At 41.2% G+C, this 23,949-nt stretch overlaps 1 protein-coding gene across 4 annotated transcripts in view; it reads left to right on the plus strand.

Annotated features, from left to right (window-relative positions):
- The first annotated feature begins 208 nt into the window (after nt 1–208).
- Nucleotides 209–23,949, plus strand: part of sin3a (SIN3 transcription regulator family member A) — a 53,233-nt gene continuing 29,492 nt past the window's right edge. Inside the window, exons 1-7 of one of the 4 annotated variants that reach the window (XM_012966901.3) lie at nt 209–314; nt 10,469–10,680; nt 11,336–11,512; nt 15,875–15,981; nt 17,914–18,193; nt 19,237–19,503; nt 21,362–21,514. In XM_012966901.3, coding sequence (XP_012822355.1) covers nt 10,501–10,680; nt 11,336–11,512; nt 15,875–15,981; nt 17,914–18,193; nt 19,237–19,503; nt 21,362–21,514 — 1,164 coding nt within the window. In that variant the 5' untranslated portion in view covers nt 209–314; nt 10,469–10,500. Of the gene's footprint in view, nt 315–3,991; nt 4,311–10,468; nt 10,681–11,335; nt 11,513–15,874; nt 15,982–17,913; nt 18,194–19,236; nt 19,504–21,361; nt 21,515–23,949 lie in introns of those variants that run through there. The other 3 variants (XM_018092398.2, XM_012966900.3, XM_002937477.5) reach the window with 3 other exon arrangements.

Genomic DNA, 23,949 nt, shown 5'->3' on the forward strand with positions numbered 1-23,949 from the left:
CAAAATTAACATTAGACTCTACAAGCCTTAGTAAGGAAGGAGAGAACAAACAGCACCAGAGCCAAATGGGACGTGCCCTTCAAGGGGGCGGGTGGCTAAGCCCCCATGACGGAGCGCTGTCTCTATATGGCAAGAAGGCGGGGTCGAGTTTAAATGAGTTCCCCTCCCCTCTAAGGTTTTCTATGGTACACACCCACCCTCTTTTCTGTAGGGGGCTGGACTAGAACTAGGAGTCTTGGAAAAAAACGGGGGGGGTGTATCTATCCTAGCATAGAGTCCCTGACTTGGTGTGGCCGTATATTTATTTCTGGAAGGTATGTGCCTCTTGTTTATCCTAAAGGGAGCCATTCTTTGTTTGGACTGGGGCGCTGGGGTTGTAGTAAGGCCAGTGGGACACATCGAAGTGCTTGCCTTTTCGCAGATGGGGTCAGGCGGCGAGTTACGAGTCCAGCCGTGCTGCACCTCGTATGTACAGGGTGTCCGGATACACATTCCCCCGTGGCACCGTTCTCCAACCTGCGCCTAAACAGCTGCTGTTGGACTGGAATCCCCAGAGCCACGCGAGAGTTTGCTGCCTAATAGCTGTGGGTGGCGAGATCCCTGCCCTAGGGGAATCGATGGTGGCCATGTGGCTACCTGTCCAAATATGCCTGCCAATATGCTCTCATCTGTATAGAGATGACCGCCAGGCCGGGAGATGGATAGATGGAGTAGGGCTGAGACTGGGACAAATGTTATGCACCCGAGCCAGCTGGGCTGTTACTGCCCAGTCAGTTGGCATGGGCAAAGGCTGGTTTGTCCTGTCTGAGAGGGAAGAATTAGGGATCCCTTATGTTCTTAAAATGACCTTAGGTTTTTTTGGGGGGTGGGGGGTTAACGCAGTTCGTGGTGCTGGGGTTTGGGGGACCTACAGCGATTGATGGAAGGCGGAGGTTCAACGCTGACGCTTAAATCATTTGTGCCTTTAAGTTTATTTCTCCCCGAATATCACACGAGACCAAATTTTGGGAAAATGTGAGCTCGGTTTTTGCATGAGATTAATAGGAGTATAGACATGGGGTTTGGGGGGTGGTGCTTCATTGCAGTTAGGTGACTGTATTGTCTGGGAGGCAGCAGAAAACACCCCTGAACAGCCGCGCTATGTGGAAGCGGCTCCTAAATAGCCTGCCTTACACTACACTGTTCCATGTCTTCTGGTCAATGTACTATTAAATTTAATTGCCTTCTGCACGCATAACGAAAACTAGCCGCTATCACTCACGCTAAAACCTCTACTCTCTCCCTTCCTAACGCGCTTAATAATTCTGAGATGGTACGTGCCTCAGCTTTATCCTTTTTGGCCCCGCCCTATCTAAACGCTATTGGCCCTCTCCAGTACCTAGGCATCCTGTATTTTCATTGGGCAGAGTGATTGCACCGCCCTTATTCGCTGGCACTAGGCATCGACTCCGTGTTCTCTTCCGTGTAAGGCGTGGCTTAACACTATTGGTAGGGCGTGCATATTGCTGGTCACTCCTGGTCATAGGAAGCGGAAGCTGATAGCAGGCAATGGTTGGCTAGTTGTGTTGTACCCGGAAGTGCTGTCCAATAAGCTTTACTTTATGGGCCGACGTTAGCCAAGGGGCGGAGCTGAGGACAATGAGGCTGCTCTTCTTATACTCCTCCCCAGAAATGTAGCCTTAAGTTTCATATACGTTTATCGTCTTATTTGTCTCCAAACATTTTTTGATTAATACAATGTGTGAAAACAGTATAGACACTGTGGTCGGAACCCTAATGGTAGCTTATCCTTGATTTAGAGGCAATTCTGCAATCTGACATCAAGTTTTGTGTGTGCTAAGTACGAGAGAGAAAGGTTTGCATCTTGGCTATGAAACATCACACTTTTGATTAGTCAGCACCAGGCAGCATTGCTTTATCATAGGCTATAGACATTTTACTACGTTTATTTTAGGAATATAACAACTCCAACTCATGAATGGCATACTGAAACATTATAAATGCTGCTGTGCCTTTCTATGGACCTAATGCCCTTGGGATGTCGCAATTATGATTAAAAATGTCATACTATAGTGTTAAAGAAAAAAAAAATTTGAAATGTCTGGTGGAAGATGTAAACCCTAATAATGTGAACTTGTATGTATATTTACACTGCACTGCTTGTGCATGCTGTGCTGTACAGTAGGACAACACAATAATAGAACAATTTAGACAGGTCCCCATCAGGTCACAACAAGGTTACAGATATAGAAAATCAGTGTATATTCTTATAAATAGTGGCATTAGTTATAATTGGTCATACACATTTTTAAGAAATACAATTTTTCTTTAAAAAAAAGTACATTTGAAATAACATTTACGTTTTATGACTATAGAAACACAACTTTAACCTGTTATATTGCGCCTTTTAAAAGGGTATGGAACTCCTGTTTTACAAAAGAGACTGCATTAATCCCTACATAAACTTGCTTCATGCACATCTATAATCTAATTATACATGACATCCATCAACATGCTGTGAGATTAGATCAGCTCATACAAACAAATTATGGAGTGCATAGAAAACATACATCAGAACTGTTTTATACCCAGTTCTTAATCAGTTTTTAAAAAGTGTCACATAACCCAGGAAATCAAGAGGCCATGTGCAAGAAATTGGTAGGGAATTCATAAAACAGATGTTAATTTCACTTTGTCGTGTACAAAAACGGCACTGTCAATATTGCATTTTTGCGTAACTCCCTTTCCCAGGAGGGTTTAGGCATTCCTTTATACTAAGTTGGTTAGGTTGTTAAGGTGGCCATACATCCATGGCCACCTCTGTATATATCTGCAAGTTTGGGCCAAATGATGACAGCAGAAAGAAGTAAAGAAAATCTGCAGATTCTCTTTTTACTTGACTAGTAAAAATGTTTCTGATGGATTGGTAATCCTCAACTCATCAGGATTATGTGCCTGAATGGCAACTAGCCATATAAATTTATTTGGTAGTGTGGTCGAAATCAGGCAATTGCACAACCAAATCTGTGCATGTGTAACCAGTTTTACACATTTTTCTCTAAAGAGGCCAATATCTCCAGTTACTGGTCTCTATCCTATATTAAATAGGAATACAATTCCAAATGTGATTTGCATTATTTAGTTTAGGACTTCCTAGGTACAGCAACCCTCACTATTCCTAGCATTTATTAAATGCTTCTCTTGGACTGTTATTCACAGGGAGAAACACTGCAGTATGGTATGTGACATGCTTAAGTTCATGTCATGTAACATCACCCATAGAGCATACTTTGTCTGCACATTACTCTACGTGGGTATTTAGAAGAACACTAAGTGATCTATACTATAGGATTTGCAATCACGTGATGCTCCAGAGAAGTAACAATTCTACTACAAGGGCAGCCACCTCATGTTCCCTGTCTCTAGAGGCACAATCTGGAAGAGTCTTTCCTTTCAGTCTTAGTGTCCCTACATCACCCCGCCCCTACCTCACAGACACACGCCTGGATTTCACTCTCCCACTGCCCCGTCCCACACTTCTGTTCAGATCTGGATAGTGCCCTAGCTTTAGATCACACTACGGTGCTCTGCGTTTTACAAATAGTAAATATGTAAGTTTTTGTCTGTATTAGTTCATTGTTAACCCCTTGCCAGCATTTTTTTTACATGTGCCCCTTGGCTTGTTTTTATACTACTGTCACTTACAGCCGCTGGCTGAGAAGAGAGGTAGTTCACCATCCGCCAGAGAAACACAGGTCAAAAACCCGTGACGTACCACCGCCCCCACTGCCCGTAGTCTTCTCCTTCCCTTGTAAACACTACAAGGAGGCGTGTATTATCTAAAGAAGGCGTGTCCTTGAAACCCGTTTCATTTTCTTTCCTTTCCGCCCCTTTCTCCTTTGCTAACCAATTGCTAAAGGGCGGGCGGTTACTTTTAAAGGATGACATCACAAAGTGGGCAGTGTTTAAGCGTTCATTCCATTGACGGCCATTTTCCGCTCTAGCTTGCTTGCAAGAGCGGAGATCGATGGGCGTGTCATGCAGGCGCTCGCCCACTGTGCGTCTTCTAGATAGTCTGCTTTGGAACGCAATTGGTCCTTTAGCTTGATTGACAGTTACAGTTATCCAATGAGGTGTCGCGCTTGGTGGCGCCCTGCGCGGTGTGGCGGAGGCGGGATTTTCCCGGTGACAGAGAGGAGCGCACGGCCGGTAACCGGAGATCCAGTCCTCATCAAATTTTCACGGTCAAGGTGGCTCTTTGCGAACTGAAAGTAAGAACGGGATACGTGAATGGGGCTAAAGTAAAGCAGGTAGGGGAGCTGTTGGTGGAAAGACCACCGAGGGCTATATTGTCCAGCTGCTAGAGGAACATGAGGGGAAGCGAAAGGTGCATTGTTTTTGGGTTACTTTCCGGAAGAGCGAACTGAGTCATGGGTGTAGGGGGTTTAAAGTTGGGGCAGGGGGTGCCCGGTATCCTGCCCTCCGTTTCTCGTTGAGCTACGTCGCCATGCGATGTAGCTGTTGGTGGTCGCTGCGACTTGTAGTTTGCAATCATTTTAATACATATACGAAAGAAAACGGCGGTGGGGTTATGCTGTGCTGATACTGAGCTGTAGAGATTGCAGGAGTGTGAGCGCACAGCACGCTGGATATTTGGGGCGATAATAGACACAATTATAACGTGTGAGGCAAGCAGGCGTAACATTCCCAAGCTCTCTCGGTACTAATACTTCTAGGGCTCTCCAGGGGTTACTCCACGGCAGGGAACGCCAGCCTCCAGCACTGTTGCACAAAGACCACTCCCACTATGACTCTCTCCCCCCTCAACTCTGCTGGCGCGGGGCATATAGGGAGTTGTAGTTCTCAGCTATGGTCTGTCCCTTTTCCGATTTCTAACGATAGTGATCCAACTGAAGGTCGCATGGTTAAAAAGGAGAAATCATTGAAGTCGTGTGTATAAGTTTGCCGACTGAGAGGCTTTTCTCAAATAGGTATCCAGCCTGCGACCTTCTCATTGTAGGGAGTGTCTGAGAATTGTAGTTCACCAGGAGCTGCCATACCAAAAACTAGAAGTACCAAACATGAGCGAGTATTGAAGAGGGTGCTGAATGGAAACCAACGTGAACATTACTGAGTGGGTAATGGGGTGGGCCCAAGGGACGTACAGCCTAGTAGTAGTTTTGTGGCAGTTGCAGTCAGTCTCGGGTCAACAAGGAAAGGAATGAGGTTCTACCTTGTTTCTGGAAGAAGTACATCTGTTTAACTACTGGTCCAAACAGCTCAGGAGATGCTGAAACTGTAATTCAACTACAGCTTTATGGGCCTAGCTAATTCTGTAACTGCATACACACCAGGAGTGTAAAGGGCCAGGAGGACAGAAATGGATGTATTCATTCCTTTTTAAATTGTCATTTCCTTAACAAATCTGGGTTTGTTGCAGTATTTTGCAGTACTGCTGTGTTTAACCATTGTTTCTGTTGTCTATGCAAAGCCTTACCCAGTCAGTTTTGTGCAATCCATATCTATGAACTGCTACTAAAAACCCTGATAAAGAAGTAGGATTTGTAAACCAAAATATAATACTTTGTAGAAATTGTTTTTAATCCAAGACTGTGAGCATTATGTGTAAGTGTTCTTAAACACTTTCATTTCCTGGAGTTATTGACACTGTATAGAACTGTTAACACTTGCATATGGTCCTTATTGGTCATTTGTTGCAAGTCTCTTTGTTACAGTATTGTTACAAAGTTAATTTGTATAGCTGGCCCTCTTCAACCTTGACTAGACAGTGAAGAGGAGGGAAGCATGAAGGCATGCAGTCGGAAGGGGAGTGGAGACTTAAGTTGGATAGGGTTTAATGATGGACTCTTAAGATTAATGTCATAACATTAGATTTGTTGATCTGTAGCCATGACTTGTGTGAGGAAAATTTAACCACAACTGAGTATCTGTAATTATCTACAGCCACTTCCTATTAAACATTATCCAATTGTGTCATACTTGTGACAATAACAATCTGCTTCCTGAAAATGCTGCTGTCTGAATTTTAGGTGGCATTTGTGCATATTTGCCATACCGGTAGTAAGTGACTCAACACTGTTCCATGGGTTTACTGCAACTATGTTTTTTAGAAGGTTGTTGTCTGATTCAGTGCCATGCCATTAATCTAGTTTGCCTAAAGGTAGACATGCACATTTACAATTATAACCATTGGTCGCAGGAATGATCAATCATCCACTCCACTAATGTTAAAGGGGTTGTTCACCTATGAGTTAACTTTAAGTATGATGTAGTAATATTCTGAGACAACTTGCAATTGATCTTCATTTGTTTGTAGTTTTTTTTTTTTTTTTTAGTTCACATTTTGTTTAGCAGCTCTGCAGTTTTCTATCTGGTTGCTAGGGTCCTAATTACCTTAGCGACCAGGGAGCAGTTTGAATGAGAGGATGGTAAATTAATAGAAGAGGACCTGAATAGAAAGACAAGTTATAACAAGTAACAATAAAAATACAACTGTAGCCTCGCACAGAAAAAGTTTTTTGGCTGAGAGTTAGAAGAAAAAGGCAAATAGATCAAAAACTATGACAAATAAAGAATGAAGACCGATTGAAAAGTTGCTTTAAATAGGTAGTTTTATAACATACTAAAGGTTAATTTAAAGGGGAACCACTTAAAGGGGAACTGCGCAGACTCTGGCCCCTGGAATGAAGGATTTTTCTGGGAGGAAATCTGATACAGAAGAACATGTTTACAAAAAAGGAGACAAGAAATCCTGTGTTTCTTTTGATAGAGGGCTCAGTGCAGCTTTTCTGTGAGTGCTTATGGCTGTTATTTTACAGACCTTATTACTTAGTTTTTACTACTACTTTCCTTCTCCTTTAACAGCTCTAGACTGATCAACGCTAATTGGTGCAAGAGTAGTTGGAATAGGGGGTAGAGGAGAAATTAAAAAACATAATTCACTCCACAATTAGAGTTCAAGCAGAGTAATATATTTGTTTACATTAAAAAACACTATCTCATAGTTTCGTAATCCACCCTAAACCAAAGGCTTATTAAGGTAAAAAAAGGTCTCACCGGTTTTACTCCATGCTTTTGAATTTGCCGTTATTACCACCAGCAAAGTGATATTACAGTAGAACCTGTAATTCAGATAGTCTTAATTTGTTATAACACAATAAATGATATTCCAACTCAAAAGTGTTGTTCCACATAATACAGCAGTGCGTTCTTTATGAAGCTGGAGTGGAACTTTTGTGAATTGGCATTTTTTAAATAACCATTTTAAAGGAGAAGGAAAGGTTAAGTCACTTGGGGGTGCCAAAATGTTAGGCACCCCCAAGTGACTTAGAACGCCTACCTTGTACCCCGGGCTGGTGCCCCCGTACGGAGAGAACAGCACCAGCCCGGGGTAGCTGCCGGCGCTACCTGCTTCCTCCTCGCTTGCATGCGCAGTAGAGTGAAAAGCCGAACTTAAACATTAAAGTCGGCTTTTCACTCTACTGCGCATGCGCCGGCCCACGGATTTCGGCAGCAGCGCGCAAAGGAAGGAGGAAGCGGTGTCTACAGGTGCCCCGGGCTGGTGCTGTTTTCTCCTAACGGGGGCACCAGCCCGGGGTACAAGGTAGGTCATGAAAGTCACTTGGGGGTGCCTAACATTTTGGCACCCCCAAGTGACTTAGCCTTTCCTTCTCCTTTAATACAATAATCTTGAATGCTCACATTTTACTTACTCTAATTTTGTTTAATGACCCAAGTGTTACTTGTGTACTATGAGAACAAAGTTGTGAGTTTAAGTAGAGTCTTTGCAGTACAGTACTGTATTATTATTAATTTCATTGTACAGCCCATTCTTTTTTGTAACTTATATTTTTTATTTTGAAATAAAGTACTTGCATACCAGCATATGTTTCTTTGCACTGTTTCTGCAAAATCGTCATTATACAGTCCATTCTTAAGGACATATGTAAAAAAAAAAATTGGAAATAAATCTCTCCTAAAATACTGTTATACTAAATTAACTGCATAGGCTTGTGGACATTTTGTTAAAGAAGACATATCCTATAAAAATTAAGAATGTACCAGAGAATTATACTCCACTAGATATAGAAGGAATGTGCTTAAAAAAAGTTGTATTTCAGACTGATTTATTGAGAAATTCCACCAAAACTCCTCTAGTCCCGCATATCAGTTCCACTTCTGCTGGATGTGCAGGGGAGCCGGCGACCCTCCTTACACTGCACTATAAGATAGGAACCAATCAGCAGCTAGGCTGACCTGATAGGGAACTGAAGCCTGTCTGTGCTTGTGTGAGTGCAGGGCTGTGATTGGCTCTCCCCCTCCTACTGTGCTTCTGGCAGGGACCGTTAGTACACGCCCACTCTCCATTTCAAACTCGGACAGAGAAGTGATAGGATCTATAGGGAGCTCCAATAAAGGGGCCATTTTTACAGATAGGATTAATTTTTAGCACAAAGTGAAACCAGCACCATATATTATTCATAATTGCCTACAAAATTAGGGTTTTCGCATTTATCCTATATGTACCCTTTAAGAGTTATTGCTTGGGATTTCTCTTAATGTCAGTCTGACTACTGTTTAGGAATACACTGAATACACTATTTTGGGATTTGGCCGAACCATGAATCCTTTGGGAAATATTCGTCCGGATCCTAATTTGCATATGCAAATTAGGATACACGAGGGAGAAAGAAACGCACGCGCAGCATGTGGCGAAAAATTTTCAGCTTCTGTTTTTGTGACAAATATACTAAATAGAGGCAGCTGACGGGTGTTCAGTTCTTTCTAAATGCTACAGTTGGGGCATGTAGAAAACCAGATATTTTAGGCATTATATATCCCACTTAAGGTGGTATCGGTAAGTTCTAGGTTTTTACTGGACCCTGTTAATCTCCTGTTTATACATTTATTGGCATTAACATACATGTAAACCTTGCCTTCAGACTATTTATCACCCTCAAGCCCAGTGCCATGGGGCAAACACCTAACAAGCAGGTATACTGTATCCTAGGTTTTGCTATGTCCTAAAGCCTGACCTAAACGTTGCAGCACAATAGAACAAATTTTTGCCACATACCCAGCATTTTCCCTCACCCATCAATGGTTGTACTAATTTCTGTGTGCCTTGCCATGTTGACACCCTCTTCAACACAGGCGCCTAACTTATTTATTCAGAGTACACCACTACAATGTTTCAAGAGAGAGTGACAGGCACAGGTAAAGAAGGTGGCATTTGTTCTTATTTCTTAAGCATCATTTTCCATAATTTTTTCATATGGTACATGTTTCCTTTCTCTTTGTTCCAGAATTTTTTCTGACTTCCCATCATAAAGCTAATAATTTGGTGCTTCCTTGTCTTAGTCTTGACCCAGTTTTTATTTGCTTTTAGAATTTTACATAAGTTTCCTTTCTTGCCTTCCCGATTGTCACATTTTTTTTTGTTTGTTTTTGCCAGAATGATTTTGGAATTTTTTGGGACAATGCTGTAGAGCAGCATTTTCCATCTTTATTTCCTGAAGGACCAAAATTCAAAGGACTACCTAAAATTTTTTATTAATAATCCCCTCAATTTTCTTGCCATGGTGAGTGGTATGGAGAATATGCTACAGTGTCCCCTTCACAGCCAGGACCTCCACCACTTGTCTCATAACAAGGTTACAGATATTGAAAACATTAGTGTATCAGTTGTTTAGCTATAGTTCCAAGAATTATCTAGGACAGAAAAAAAGTGTTCAACTGACCTTCCAACTGGCCTTCCAGGATTATTTAGGAAAGCAAATACGTATTCTCTCCAAATCTTAACAAACCTGACCTTAAAGGTGGCCATACATGAAACAATTCAAATCTGACAATTCAGCCCTAAACGCAGCTTTTGCTCAGGCACCTTCTACGGTGCCCAATCAAAATCTTTTGTCCCGCCAGATCAACGAGACAACCGATATCCGAGGCTTTTGCGATATCGATCATCTCATCGATCCACCATACATGCATGAATATCGTATGAAACCTCATTTCATACGATATCAGTTGCGTGTATGGCCAGTTTAGACTGGGCCTGCTGGCATTACTCCAAGGCCTCCAGGATGGCCAACCCCACAGTTTATAAACCACTGCTTCAAACTTTGGCTGGAACTGTAGTTGCAACAATTTCTAGGATCCTTGGACACTGCCTACACTATCCCTAGTGTAAGTTTGAGGGGGACCTGTCATCCAGACATGAAAAGCTGTATAATAAATGTCCTTTTCATATTAAACATGGAACACTAATTCCTTTTTTATTGCTTTGAATTTTCTGTTGTATGTCTAATTTTTCTGCCAACATAGTGGGGCTCCCTGTAGCACCAGCATTTAGCTTTCATGAGTTAGTAGTATATCCCTGTTTTCAGGGTTGTTTTTGGTGTTAAAACTTGTGTTTGCTTTTCTCATATTCTTCCTTGTATTTTTTAAGGGCCATCACTGGTGCTTGACTATGTTCTCAGGATGAAGCGGCGACTGGATGAGCCAGAGGCAGCTGCCTATCCACCTCAGCCACGGAGGATCACCGAATCTTTTGCCCACACACACCGTGTGCTTGCCCCTGCTCCTCCAACATATGAACCGCCTCCTGATTCTATGCAGCCCACTGCGGGCATCCAGTACTCAGTAGCTCCTGGATACCAGGTATGGAACATTGCAGTGCTCCTCTGTAAAGGCAATTAATTGCAGAACAAAATAAAGTTTGCAGATGCTTTTATCAAAAATGTAGTGTCTTTTAAATAGAAATGACTAATCCCCAGCTTAAATTGGCTTTTTTGTAGAGCTACAGTAGAACCCCAATTTTACATTTCCCAGGCAGTGATGTCAAAATGGTGTAAATCCTGTGAAAACATAAAATCTGGTGGTGGTCGGGGGGGGGGGGGGGAGAGAGAAACACCACTGGCCTGTAAGGGACCACAAAAAATAAGTAAAGTAAACAATATCAATTTGGTCTTTAAAGTCTTCCATTATCATTAGATTTTCATTTTAGCCTTGTAACTTGCTGGTGCAAGTAAATCCTGTTGCTAGAATCAGCAAAAATATAGAACAGTAACCACTGCCCATAGTTTTTCTTAAGTCGCAGTCAGGGAACCTCATATAGTATTTTCTTTTAATCATGTGGTATTGTTTTGTAATAGAAATATTAACCTGCAGCTCAGGGAAAATTATATTGTCTATTAATAGACTATTTTATATCTGCACACTTTCTGCCAGAGAAAGTACTTAGCAGATTACAGAAAAATAATTCAGTCAGGAACTGCATAATACATCCTACAATACTTCTGAAATTATTTTACAGGTTTCAACAGTGCCACAGAGCTCTGGAGGCCATGGCCAGGCATCACTTACTGCAGTGCATGGTAGTCATCACCACAGCACGCCTGTGCCAAGCCATGGGGGACCAGCTGTTCAGAGTCATGCTCATTCAACCCCACCAGCTGCACCTGCGCAAGGGCAACAGTTTCAGAGGCTAAAGGTAAATAAACTGATGGAGCTGAATAAATAGGCTTTCTTCTGCAGATTTAAAGACCTTTAACAGGAAACAAAAAGGAAAAAAATCTTATAACAGATTTGCTAAAATTCACACACCACACATTCATAAAATGCACACATTGTCCGCCACAGAGTATTTTTTAAACTGAACTAATTCCCTGGATGAAACACGCCATTTTCCCTTTTGGGAATAATTATATTTTATTAGTCTTTGCAAGTCAAGGCTTTGGAAAAAAAACTATTTACAGCAGACCTGACTGAGACCCATCCAACATCCTTTAATACCAGAGCCCCTGGCAGAATGCTGCTATTATCCTGGCTAAGCTTAGTCCAAAAGGCTGCATTGCAAACTTACATCTGGTCATGTCAGTATAGACAATATCAACATATTTCCAGTAACAAAATTTGTATCACTTGGGAAAGTTGCACCATTCCTATTTGTGTGTCTTTGTGGACAATTGCCATGTGGCTGAACACATTATTTGCCTTGCAAACATTGGGGCAGATTTACTAATCCACGAACAGACCGAAAGCGGACGAACGCGGTTTTTCGTAATGATCGGTATTTTTGCGACTTTTTCGTATGTCCCGCAATTTTTTTGTCGGAGTTACGACTTTATCGTATATTTTCCGCGACTTTTTCGTCGCCGTCACGGAAAAATCGGATTGGTTTTTCCGCCGTTTACTATTGCTCAATACGAAAAAATCGTGGCAGCATCGAAAAAGTTGCGCAAAATACAATAAAGTCGTGACGCGACAAAAAAATCGCCAAAATATGAAAAAACATGACCGTGACGAAAAGTCGCAAAATTTTCGTTTCCAATCCGATTTTTTCCCATTCGGGATTCAGATTTGTGGATTAGTAAATGTGCCCCATTGTCAGCAGTTTTTATGCAGTATATAAATGATGGACCCACCAAGGTAATGAGAACTGAACATACATACTGCTGCAAATATTAGGGTTTTGCTGCCAATGAAAATATTTTTGAGAACAAAATATACTGGTATGTTAATGCAGTATAAAATGTTTTATGGCATTTAATTAATCTGCGTTATATCTAGGTAGAACCAACTAGTAAAAGCATACTTAGCTTTCTTGTTGTAGAGGGTAACTGAGCACTGTTTTTGTTTTAAAGGAACTGTAACACCAAAAAATGAAAGTGTATAAAAGTAACTAAAATATAATGTGCTGCTGCCTTGCACTGTGTTGTGTGTTTACTTCAGAAAGTCTACTATAATTTATATAAATAAGCTGCTATGTAGCCATGGAGGCAGCCATTCAAAGGCGAAAAGGCACAGGCACATAGCAGCTTATTATATAAATTATAGTAGTGTTACTGTAGCAAACACACCAGTTTTACCAGTGCAGGGCGACAGTGCAATATATTTTTATTACTTTAAATCTTTCATTTTTTGGTGTTACTGTTCCTTTAAAGGCCAAATATGCCAAAAGGCACTTATTAATTTAATGTAACATACTGTTTATTGATATCCAGTATTCTGGAATTTTTTCTTTGAATTGTGTTTATCTGCTTTGATCGGTTTTAGCCATCCTGTTGTCTAAAGAAAGCACTAGCTGATGTTCAGTGCAACTGTATTTAATATCCATAAAGTGCCCCCAATAGCCCTACAAGAAAAACTACTGGTATTTTTTTTTGGTTAAGGTAAGTTTATTGGAGCACAGGATACATTTGAATAAAACAGAAGTATAAACGTCTTTTCAGATATACAGCCAGGTAAACCGTACATTTATGGGCTTATGTATCAATTTTTGAGTTTATGAATTCGAGTTTGTTTTTCTGAATAAACTTGCATATTAAATACTTGCTTGTTTATTAATAAGAAAAACTCTTTAGAATAAAAAACTCAAATACCTTACATTTTCCAAAGACAACGCCCATTGACTTGACTAATAAAAACTCTCAGGCTTTTAGATGGCGAATTTATACTTTCAAGTTTTTAGGTTTATTTAGCGCAAAAAAATTAGAATCTTGAAAAAATTATCAAATTTGAACGTTGATAGAGCTCTCCCTTTATAGTATATTTCTAACAGGATATTTACAAATTGTCTAGGATCCATAGTTGCCATATCTTGATGTGTTGCGCAGAGGTACCATTTCTTTTTGCTATTAATCGTTCAACATTATGCATTTCCAGTACTGCTTTTTCCCAGGCGGATATAGAGTGGGGGTTGGTGACTTCCAATTTTGGGCTTTCAGCCTGCGGGCCTGGAAGAGTATTTTGTGAATAATACTTTTAAGCGGGTTTGTTAGTAGGGTAGGATGTTCCATGCCTAGTAGATACCATCAAGGGTCAAGGGGGAGGTCAGAACTCAACAGTCTAGTAATACATGCCTGTATGGCTATCCAAAAGGCCTGTAATTCTGTAAAGGACCAAAAGGCATGCATTAGGGTACCTTCCTCCATGCTGAAGCTCAAGCATCGTGGAGACATCTCCTGATTTAAGTTTATGCAATAGGGTTTTAGTAGTATAGGCTTTATGTATCTGGTAAAGTTGTAGTATTTTGTATTTGTATATGGTAGAGATAAGCAGTGGGCTTTGTAACACTTGTGAGTCGGGTTGTCTGTGTCAAAAACCTCCATTATCAAGTAGCTGCCCACTATAAGATTCTTGGTTTTGAGTACCCTTTGTACTGCTGTTCTGATTTTGTAATAAGCCATTGTGAGGCAGGGGTGGTATATTTTGCTTTCAGAGTAGCAAATGGGATCATCCCTTGATCTGACCACACCTGGGCTAATGAAAGAACCTTAGGTGGGGTTGTTCTGTGAATAGGTTTTGCCTCAGGGCCAGGGGTTCTATGGCTAACATGAAGAGAAGAATGGGGACATTGGGCACCCCCTGCCTTGTGCTTCTGGAGAGAGGGAAGTTGCTTGTTTGGGATGAAACTAAACGCCAGAAAATACCCTGCCATAGACAATACTGAGAATTGCCTCTGCTTAAAGGCAGGTAGAGACAAATATTTGTAAATGATCAGCAGTGTCTATTTTTGTAGCCATGATAAGTAGCTGCTACTAGTAGCCCCGTGTGTCTTCACCCTAACAGCTGAGTGAGTGTGGTAAAGCGTGGTGCGGTAAAGCCTTTGCTATGTCCAAAGCTGCAACTGCCCTCTGTCTAGCATTTACATGGTCTTTTGATAAATTAAGCATAAGTCTTCTGATGTTATAAGCAGTTGTATTGCTTGATATAAACCGGTTTGGTCTTCAGTGACTGGGTATGTGATTACCTTCCTTAGTCTTCTGGCCAGGATTTTTACGTCTGCAGTAAGCAGTGATGTTGGGTGGTATACCTCTGGGCAGGTGAGGTCTTTACCCCCCCGGGAAGAACCCTATTGCTTCTGTTATTTCTTCTGCTGTTAGGGGTTGATTTAGGTCAGGGGTCCCCAACCTTTATTACTCATGAGCTACAGACAAATGTAAAAAGACTTGGAGAGCAACACAAGCACCATAAAAGTTCATGGGGGTGCCAAATAAGGCCTAAGATTGGCTATTTGTCAGCCTCTATGCACACTGTCAGCTTACAGGAGGCTTTATTTGGTAGTAAATCTTGCTTTTATTCAACCCAAAAACCAAGTCAGGAATTCAAAAATAACTACCTGGTTTGGGGGCACTGAGAGCAACATCCAAGGGGTTGGGGAGCAACATGTTGCTCGCGAGCTACTGGTTGGGGATCACTGATCTAGGTAATCTCTTTAAATCGCTGGGTAATGTAAGGAACACTAGGTCATTTAAAAATGCTTCCCCCTCTGACCCTCTGTCCAGCTTTGAAGTATAGTTTGGTGTAGTAGAAGACGATGATTTGTGCTATCGCCTTAGGGTCTGTGGTGGAGTCTGTATCACTTAGGGCGAACTTCTCATGCAGCTGTTTCAATGGGAAAAGTGTAGGGGTGAGGGGGTCTTAGTAATCAGGGTTTCTGCTCTTAAGTTTTGTTTGGTTTGGGTCTGGTCAAGTCTGGATTGTTTTTTATATGATATAATTTCATTATTTAAATACCCCTAAAGGTAGGCCTCAAAGGCATACATTATTAGCATTTGTGGAGTGGACGTTACATTGATAGAATTCTTTTACCACTACTGGTATTTTTAAATGTAATGATTTCTTAAATTGAACATAATTTTTGGTTTGTGTAAATGCTTTGTGGGTATTCCCAGGTGTTTACTGGACCTTTTTAGGAATTTTAAGGAATTGGGCTCTGCATTCATAAGCTTCATTTGCTTTTGTCTTGTGTAAGGAAACATAGTTTAGGGTGGGTAAAAGATATATAAAGCATGCTTCACTTCATTTGCATTTGCTTCTATTGATACATTTGCCTCTCTGTTCTCTCTAGGTGGAAGATGCTCTTTCTTACCTTGACCAGGTAAAACTGCAGTTTGGTAGCCAGCCGCAAGTGTACAATGACTTTCTTGACATAATGAAGGAGTTTAAATCACAGAGGTAGGTTTTTTTTTTTTTTTTTTTGAGAAATCCGTACAAATGATATTTATATTTTCCTAAGTGTAACTTTCTTAAGTATTTACCAGCAGCATACTGATTAGGCATTTGTTTCTTCTTAAAATATTCCTTGCCTTTTTAAAACTTTTCTATAGCAGTCTCCAGAATATTTGGGACCTGTGGTTTTGCAGAAAAGGGATCACCATACTTCGCAAAATAAAAAGTAAACATTAAATATACCCAATAAGATTGTTTTGCCACCAATCACCAATGTGGATTCATGTAACTTAGTTGCCCCCAAGTAGAATGTACTGTTTTAATACAGAGAAAAAGGAAATCTGTTTTTAAAAATGTAAAATATTTGCTTAAAATGGGCTTTATATGGGATAGTCTTCCAGTAATTTTAATGCTTTCTGGAAAACAAGTTTTGGAATAAGGGATCTTGCGCCTATATTACATTTTAAACTATTTTACAACTACAAAAAAATGTTTCCATCTCTTGCTTAAATATATTGTACAGGCCCTATCGAAGCTATGCCATATACTGAGATACATTTTTATTTATATAAGTATTTACTCTATAAAATGTGGAAAGTTGCTGATGGATGAGGGCATGTTTGAGAAGCCAGGCTCCAGTGTGTCAAATATTCCACTGAATAAGTATTTATGCTATAATCCAGAGATGTCCACACTTCTAGCGGAATCTTCTTTTAGTGAAGCTATTTCTTTGGGGGTCTGCCAACTTGTCTTACCCTGCCATTGAATTTGTTTGCATTACACTGAGAGAAAGCAAATTTTGTTGCATCTGATCTATGGATGAATGTATCTGAAAAGAAAATAAAGAGGTAGTGGAGTTGCAGCAGCTGGGGTGTCCTTAGATCGGTTGGCATTGCTGGTGTGTGAGCAGAACTGCTTATTCCATAGAGGTGAAATGTAATATGCTTATATACAAAATTAAAACCACTAGGTAATGTAAGTAAGGAAAGTTTTTTTTTTTTTTCCATTTTGTCATGCAATTGCTTCTGACAGCAGTATTTTGTTAATAAGACCTAATTTTTAATACAAGTATATATGGGTATGTGCTTAGATATACTTCAGAGGGCAGATGATCCTTAAAGTTAAGGCATGACAGAGGTTAAAAGCTTAAAGAAAATAAATACTCAATTTTTTTTACATGAGCACATTCAGCTGGGTTTATGCAGAAAAGGTACATAAACAACAGCTGAACTTCCAGATCTAAATATAATATACCTGATTCCACAGATTGAAGGAAACCATGATAACTCCAACAATCTATTTTTCTAGATCCTTTCTGCTTACAGTTTATTGCAACCCCCTCCCTCACTTTGTTCCATTGTAAAATGAGGGATTCTGGCACTTAAAGTTCCTCTGCTTTCCAGAGAATCTGTGCACTACCCACTATGGAAAGGAGAGATTTCAAGTCCCAAAATTCAACAGTTTACAATGGAATATGGCAAGGGAGGCGTTGGCATTACAGTGAGAGCCTGAGGGTGCATAGTATTTTTGCGCCATTTCTGCATAAGCCCAACTGACTGAACTCATGTCAGAATGTGTGTGAGGGGATATAATGGGACTATATATATATATATATATATCTATATCTATATCTCTATATCCTGATGACGATCCTGTGGTGATCGAAACGCGTAGATGGTATGCTGAAATAAATCACTGACTTGATTGATGCTATAGCTGTGAGTGCTTTCTACTGTTGAGTTTGATGCATTATTTTTGTGAGCACCCAGCCGTTGCCCTGATACTGGTGAGTGCCGATTCTTTACAAGACTATATATATTTATTATAATATAATATATATATTATATTATATAATATTTTTTTCTCAGTTGAAAATATCTATTGCAGATGATAGCTATATTAAAAAAAAAATTTACTTTTTTCCCCATTTACCCACAGTATTGACACACCAGGGGTCATAAGCCGTGTGTCTCAACTCTTTAAAGGTCACCCAGAGCTAATAATGGGCTTTAATACTTTCTTGCCACCTGGATACAAGATAGAGGTGCAAACAAATGACTTGGTTAATGTAACCACTCCTGGTCAAGTTCACCAGATTACAACACATGGTCTGCAGCCTCCAGTTCCTCAAGCTCCTCCACCATCACAACCATCTGCCCAGCCCATTCCATCACCAGTACACCCAACTCCTCAGCCACCGCCAGCTAAAATCAGCAAGGTAAGAAATGAAGTGCCTCGCTAGGTCGGATGAGTCTTGCAGTATTTGCTATGGGCTGCTTTTAGTATTTTGGTAATTTGAGTGGGAAAAAAATACTTCAGAGCAACAATTGCCTGACAAGTGAGTATGTATGTATGTATAAATTTATTTATAAAGCGCCACAAGGGTACGCAGCGCTGTACAGTCTTACAGAATACAAAATTACACACAGGGAGGACAAGTGATATAATAAATAAATACAATAAATATATATGTGTGTGTGTGTGTGTGTATATATATATAAGTGCCATGTGGTATGAGACACAGTAGGAAGGAGGTCCCTGCCCGGTAGAGCTTACAATCTAAGTGCACCCAAGCTTACAGGCTATTGCCATGAAATAGGGGGTAAGAATAGAATTTGAGCATTTGTCCCTACCAGTGGAACTACTACTTTCTGTTGGAACAAAATGCTTGGAATTATCACATGCTATTGCCCTGGAACTTTGCAGAGTACATCAATGGGACCTTTCTAAGTACACAGCCTTTAGAACAATGATCCCTAACCCAATGTTGCTCACCAACTCCTTGGGTAGTTGTTTTTGAATTCCTGATTTGGTGGCAAGTTTTGGTTGAATAAAAACAAGATTTACTACCAAATAAAGTCCCCTGTAAGCTGATAGTGTGCATAGAGGCTACCTAATAGCCAATCTTAGCCCTTATTTGGCACCTCAATGGACTTTTATGATGCTATTGTTGCTCTCCAAGTCTTTTTACATTTGACTGTGGCTCACGAGTAAGAAAGATTGGGGCCCCTGAGTGTAACGAGCAGAGCAAAACTTAATGTGAGATGAATCTATGCATCTTTAGTTAAAATACTAATTTATTCCACGGCATTGCAAATTGTTGTAGTTTTGCTTGCTTGCAGCAGAAAGGATTAGAGTTCAAGATACATTTGATGGTTTTAACAGTTAAGATATTCACAGTTAATGTTTAAGGCATTACAGAAAACTTTGATGTATTTTGGGGAAAAAAACTAAATTGTTTTTGCTTTGCCATTACACTAGCCAATGCAGTCCCAGGCTCACACCCCAACAAACCAGCAAAGCACACCTATACAGTACCCATCTCCACGGTCTCCACCAGCGCAACCACACACACCAGGACCTTTGGCACATGCTACACCCACTGCAACTGCAGCAACTCCTACAATGCAGAACAACCAGCCAGTTGAGTTCAACCATGCAATTAACTATGTAAACAAGATCAAGAACCGCTTTCAAGGCCAACCAGACATCTACAAGTCATTTCTTGAGATTCTGCACACATATCAGGTGAGTCTTGGACATTTTGTAAACCTCTATGTGCAGAAGTAGCAATTACTACAATGGGTCTGATAAAAAATAAATGTATAATTTATCTCAGTGGTGGTCTACAAGGTGATCACTTTCAAGTTCCTCGTAGACCACAAACTACATGTCTTTCTTCACTTGTCCTTCATAAAATCTCTGCTCTGCTAACCTTATTCTGCACAGTCATCTCTTCATAATGCTATAGTGTTATAAACACAGTATTAACCGATTGTTTGTTTTAATTCAGAGGCGTAGCCTAATATTCTCTAACCGATAGGATTTGAAGCAGAATAAAGTGAATACCAGTGCTGAAGAAAGTTTAGGAACAAATGATAAAGTAGGATAAGATTAATAGAGTGGAGATTTTATGGAGGACGAGTGAGGGAAGACACACAGTAGATACGTAAATGCAGCAGTGTGGAGGCAGACAAAAAGGCTGTTTCAGCCCAGACAAAGCAGAAGGAAGGGCTCCTGGATTTGGTATCAAAGGGGAGGGAGTATGCCTGAGTGCAATGGTTTTGAGTGAGAAAGAGTGATGGTTGGTGAATGGTAGTGGGGGTATGCTCATTTTCCAGCTATTATTTTTCATTCTTCTTGTTCCCATTCAGTCACTAGACTGGACAAAGTGGGAATGGTAGAAAATAGCATAGTAATGGTAGAAAATGAATAGTAATAACTATTGTGCTTAAAAGTATGACAGCAGGGTGATATGTTTTCTTGTGTCTTGCACTGAACGATAGACAGCACACTATTTTTATTTGAGTAGATCTCATGATAGAAGCCAGGTGGCAAGAGTAGATCACAGGGTGACAAAGTCTGTGCACCCCTGCTTTATCTGTTATTTTTGTATCATTGGGCATAATGTTTATAGCATGAGGTATTTTACACTACACACAATACTGATCACTAGTGCTCACAAATGTTTTACTTTGCACCTATTTAATGCACCTAGCAAATACATCATTTAGAAAAGGTTCAAAACTTGCATTTGTAACTCGTGTAGAAAAACCTTGCCAATTTGACCAGCAAATACATGGTCATAATTATGTTGGAGCATCGGTACCGCTCATAGAGGTTTTTGTTCAGGACTTTATTTTTAACAGGCAAATAATACAGAATAAACCTTTTGCAAAGGTATGAATTTAATTATTATACAGCAACAAACCATGACTTTGCTTTAGAAGCATTAATACGGTATAAATATAAATTCGCTGTTTGATAGCATCTAAAATGGTGTTTAAGTTCCAGTATAGATGTGGGGCCCACATTTGCATAGCTATTTAAAATACTATCATTAGCATTTAATTTGAGATAAGAGAATTTAAGTTGGAGACAATTTCTTAAAAATAAAGTGCAATATAAGGGCTTATTTACAGTGGTGGAAGTGCAAAGGGAAAACAGTTTGCCCCTTCAAAATAAAGTGTATCTTTTTGCATATCACCCTTACATTATACACAAGCAAGAAGCCATGTACTTACTGTGCAGGTATTACATAGAATGCACTTACACTTGTGAAAGCTGTGCTCTGCTTATTGCACCTGCCAATGACATAACTGATCAGCGTAAGCTTTATAAGGAGCCAAATGTTGAGCTGTTTAGCACTTGTGGTAAAGGCTCGTGCCTATTCCACTGGTAAATAAGTCTGCTTATAATGCTTTTTTTAAAAAAATTTAAATGTTGGCCCTTTTAATAAAGCAAAGTATGTGTTTTTTTTTGAGTCTGTAAATTAATTAATTTTTTGTATTAGCTGAAAAATAGACACTCTTCACTGTGAAAAATCATGATTATAAAAAGAATATATTTTCCATATCACTTGCCTTTTAACTGGTACATTCTTCAGAAGGAACAGCGCAATGCTAAAGAAGCTGGAGGTAATTACACGCCAGCCCTGACTGAGCAGGAGGTCTATGCCCAAGTAGCAAGACTTTTCAAAAACCAAGAGGACCTGTTATCAGAATTTGGGCAATTTCTTCCTGATGCCAACAGCTCTGTGGTAAGAAATCAGCTTGAGTTTTGCATTATTCTGTATAACAATTTCAAAACTAGTGTTGGTGTTTTAGAAAATATGGATTTCATCATAAGAAAATATTCTCTGCAAAATTCTTATTAATCAAATATTAGAAGTTTTATTTCATATGTAAAATGTTTAATGTTTTAAATCATTATCGTTTAGGAACACACGCAGGGATATCAGTGACTATCTACAAATCTTAGGAGTGTTTGGCTAATGTCTTGGGTGTTATGGTGAGCCATACACTTTATGAAAAATATGGTCTCAGAGCAGGTCTTTTGCTGATCCAGCTGCTTTTGACACCAATGTTTTCATTAGTACTTGAAAATTGACCATCATTTTTGATGCTTAAAGGGCACCTATCACCTTTTTTTTGTTTTGTTTTTTTTTTACAAAATTACAGTGCTTTAAAAGTTATTTTTTAATTGTAATTACTATCAAAAGCAGTATTTCTCTGTTTTGTCTGTGGGACACAGGGACCATCCACCACTAGGAGGCAGGACACTGTAAGGAAAAACTCCTCCCTCCTGTGCTATACCCCTCTGCCTAGCTGCCTGAGGCTCAGTTTTTTCAGTGTCCTCAAGGAGACAGGATCATCTCTCACATGATGTGACATAATCTTCAGCTAGTATATACTGGCACCAGGGGTTGACCCAAAGCACTTACAGCAAGTGACTTTCTTGTGGCTTCCCCCTACGTGGGATTTGCGTTGCAGGGGCTAGTAAGTCTTTTGGAGCAAGCCACACAGTCCTATACCTTACCTTAGGGAATAGGTGACTGTCCTGCACACGCGCGCTAACTGCTGGGATATAGCAGACCTACCAGCGCTTCCAAGGGTGAGTTACACCTGATGCCCCTCACTCCCTATCAGCCCTGCCTCCCATCCACCTTACCGGTAGCATAGAGCTTACTCCGGGCCCATCCGCGCTAAGGCGCGCACTCACAGGGGGCGGGGCCTCCATTCCGCACTTCCGCCTTCTCCCCTACTTCCGTTTCCGCCTAATGCTTCGCGCCAAGTGGCGCACACAGTAAGAAACTGCGCACACCACTCTCATCTCACGGAGCTGCGCACAGACCCAGGATCGCCATTGCTACAGGCGCCCAGGGCCAGAACGCACACGGGGAGAAGCGGTTCTCACAGGGACCTTACTACACCAAGCGGAACCCCCTGGGAGGCAGGAGCTGGTAATTGCAGCTGCTGCATGGGATAGAGAAGTGTTTGGGGAGTTATTACTACTTATTGTGCATACTGTAAACACATATTGTCTGCATATATATATATATAATGTCTGAGGGCAACTCAGAAGGTCCATTTTCCAGGGCTACCCCTCTCCGACCTCGGCTGGACCATAAACTATTCCAAGTCCACCCTTACTCCCACTCAGAGGATCACATTCTTGGGACTAATCTTCGATACAAGAAGCCAACGAGTGTTCCTCCCCCCAGACAAGATCGCCAAGATCCAGTCACTGGTGAGACATCTCCTGACCACACCCCTACCGTCAGTCAGGTTTGCCATGAGGACCCTAGGGTCAATGGTCGCCTCAATAGAGGCAGTTCCGTTCTCGCAGTTCCACCTCAGAGAGCTCCAGTGGAATATTTTGGATCAGTGGACACGCAAGTCACTGACACAGCCAATCCTCTTGCGTCCCAGAACCAAGTCATCACTTCGCTGGTGGCTCCACCAGGAGCACCTTTCAGTGGGCAAGTCCCTGAGGGACCCCCACTGGCTGGTACTGACCACAGATGCCAGCCTCCAAGGATGGGGGGCAGTCTTCCAAGCCCAAACGGCTCAGGGACTCTGGTCTCCCCGGGAGACACAACTACCAATAAACATTCTAGAGCTTCGGGCAGCTCGCTGGGCACTCCTTCACTGGCAGAATCAGCTCGCAGGACTGGCGATCCGGATACAGTCCGACAACGCCACCACGGTAGCTTACCTAAACCATCAGGGAGGCACCAGAAGCCGCACAGCACTCAAGGAAGTGAGCCTCATTCTGTCCTGGGCCGAAGCCCACGACGTCACGCTATCTGCAGTATACATTCCAGGACTGGAAAACTGGCAGGCCGACTACCTCAGTCGCCAGACACTCGACCCAGGAGAATGGTCCCTAAAACAATCGGTCTTTCAGACCATCACACAAATGTGGGGACATCCACACGTGGACCTCATGGCGTCCAGGCACAACCGCCAGGTCGAAGCCTTTATGGCGCGCTGCAGGGATCCACTGGCCATGGCAGCAGATGCAATGACAACACCTTGGGACTTCCCCCTTTCCTACGTGTTTCCCCCTCTTCCACTACTGCCCAGGGTCATCAAAAAGATCAAGAGGGAACACTGCAAAGTGATCCTCATAGCTCCACACTGGCCCAGAAGGGCTTGGTTCTCGGAATTCGTCAACCTCAGCAGGGCAGAT

The sequence above is a fragment of the Xenopus tropicalis genome, chromosome 3, assembly GCF_000004195.4.
Source record: "Xenopus tropicalis strain Nigerian chromosome 3, UCB_Xtro_10.0, whole genome shotgun sequence".
NCBI classification, from domain to species: domain Eukaryota; kingdom Metazoa; phylum Chordata; class Amphibia; order Anura; family Pipidae; genus Xenopus; species Xenopus tropicalis.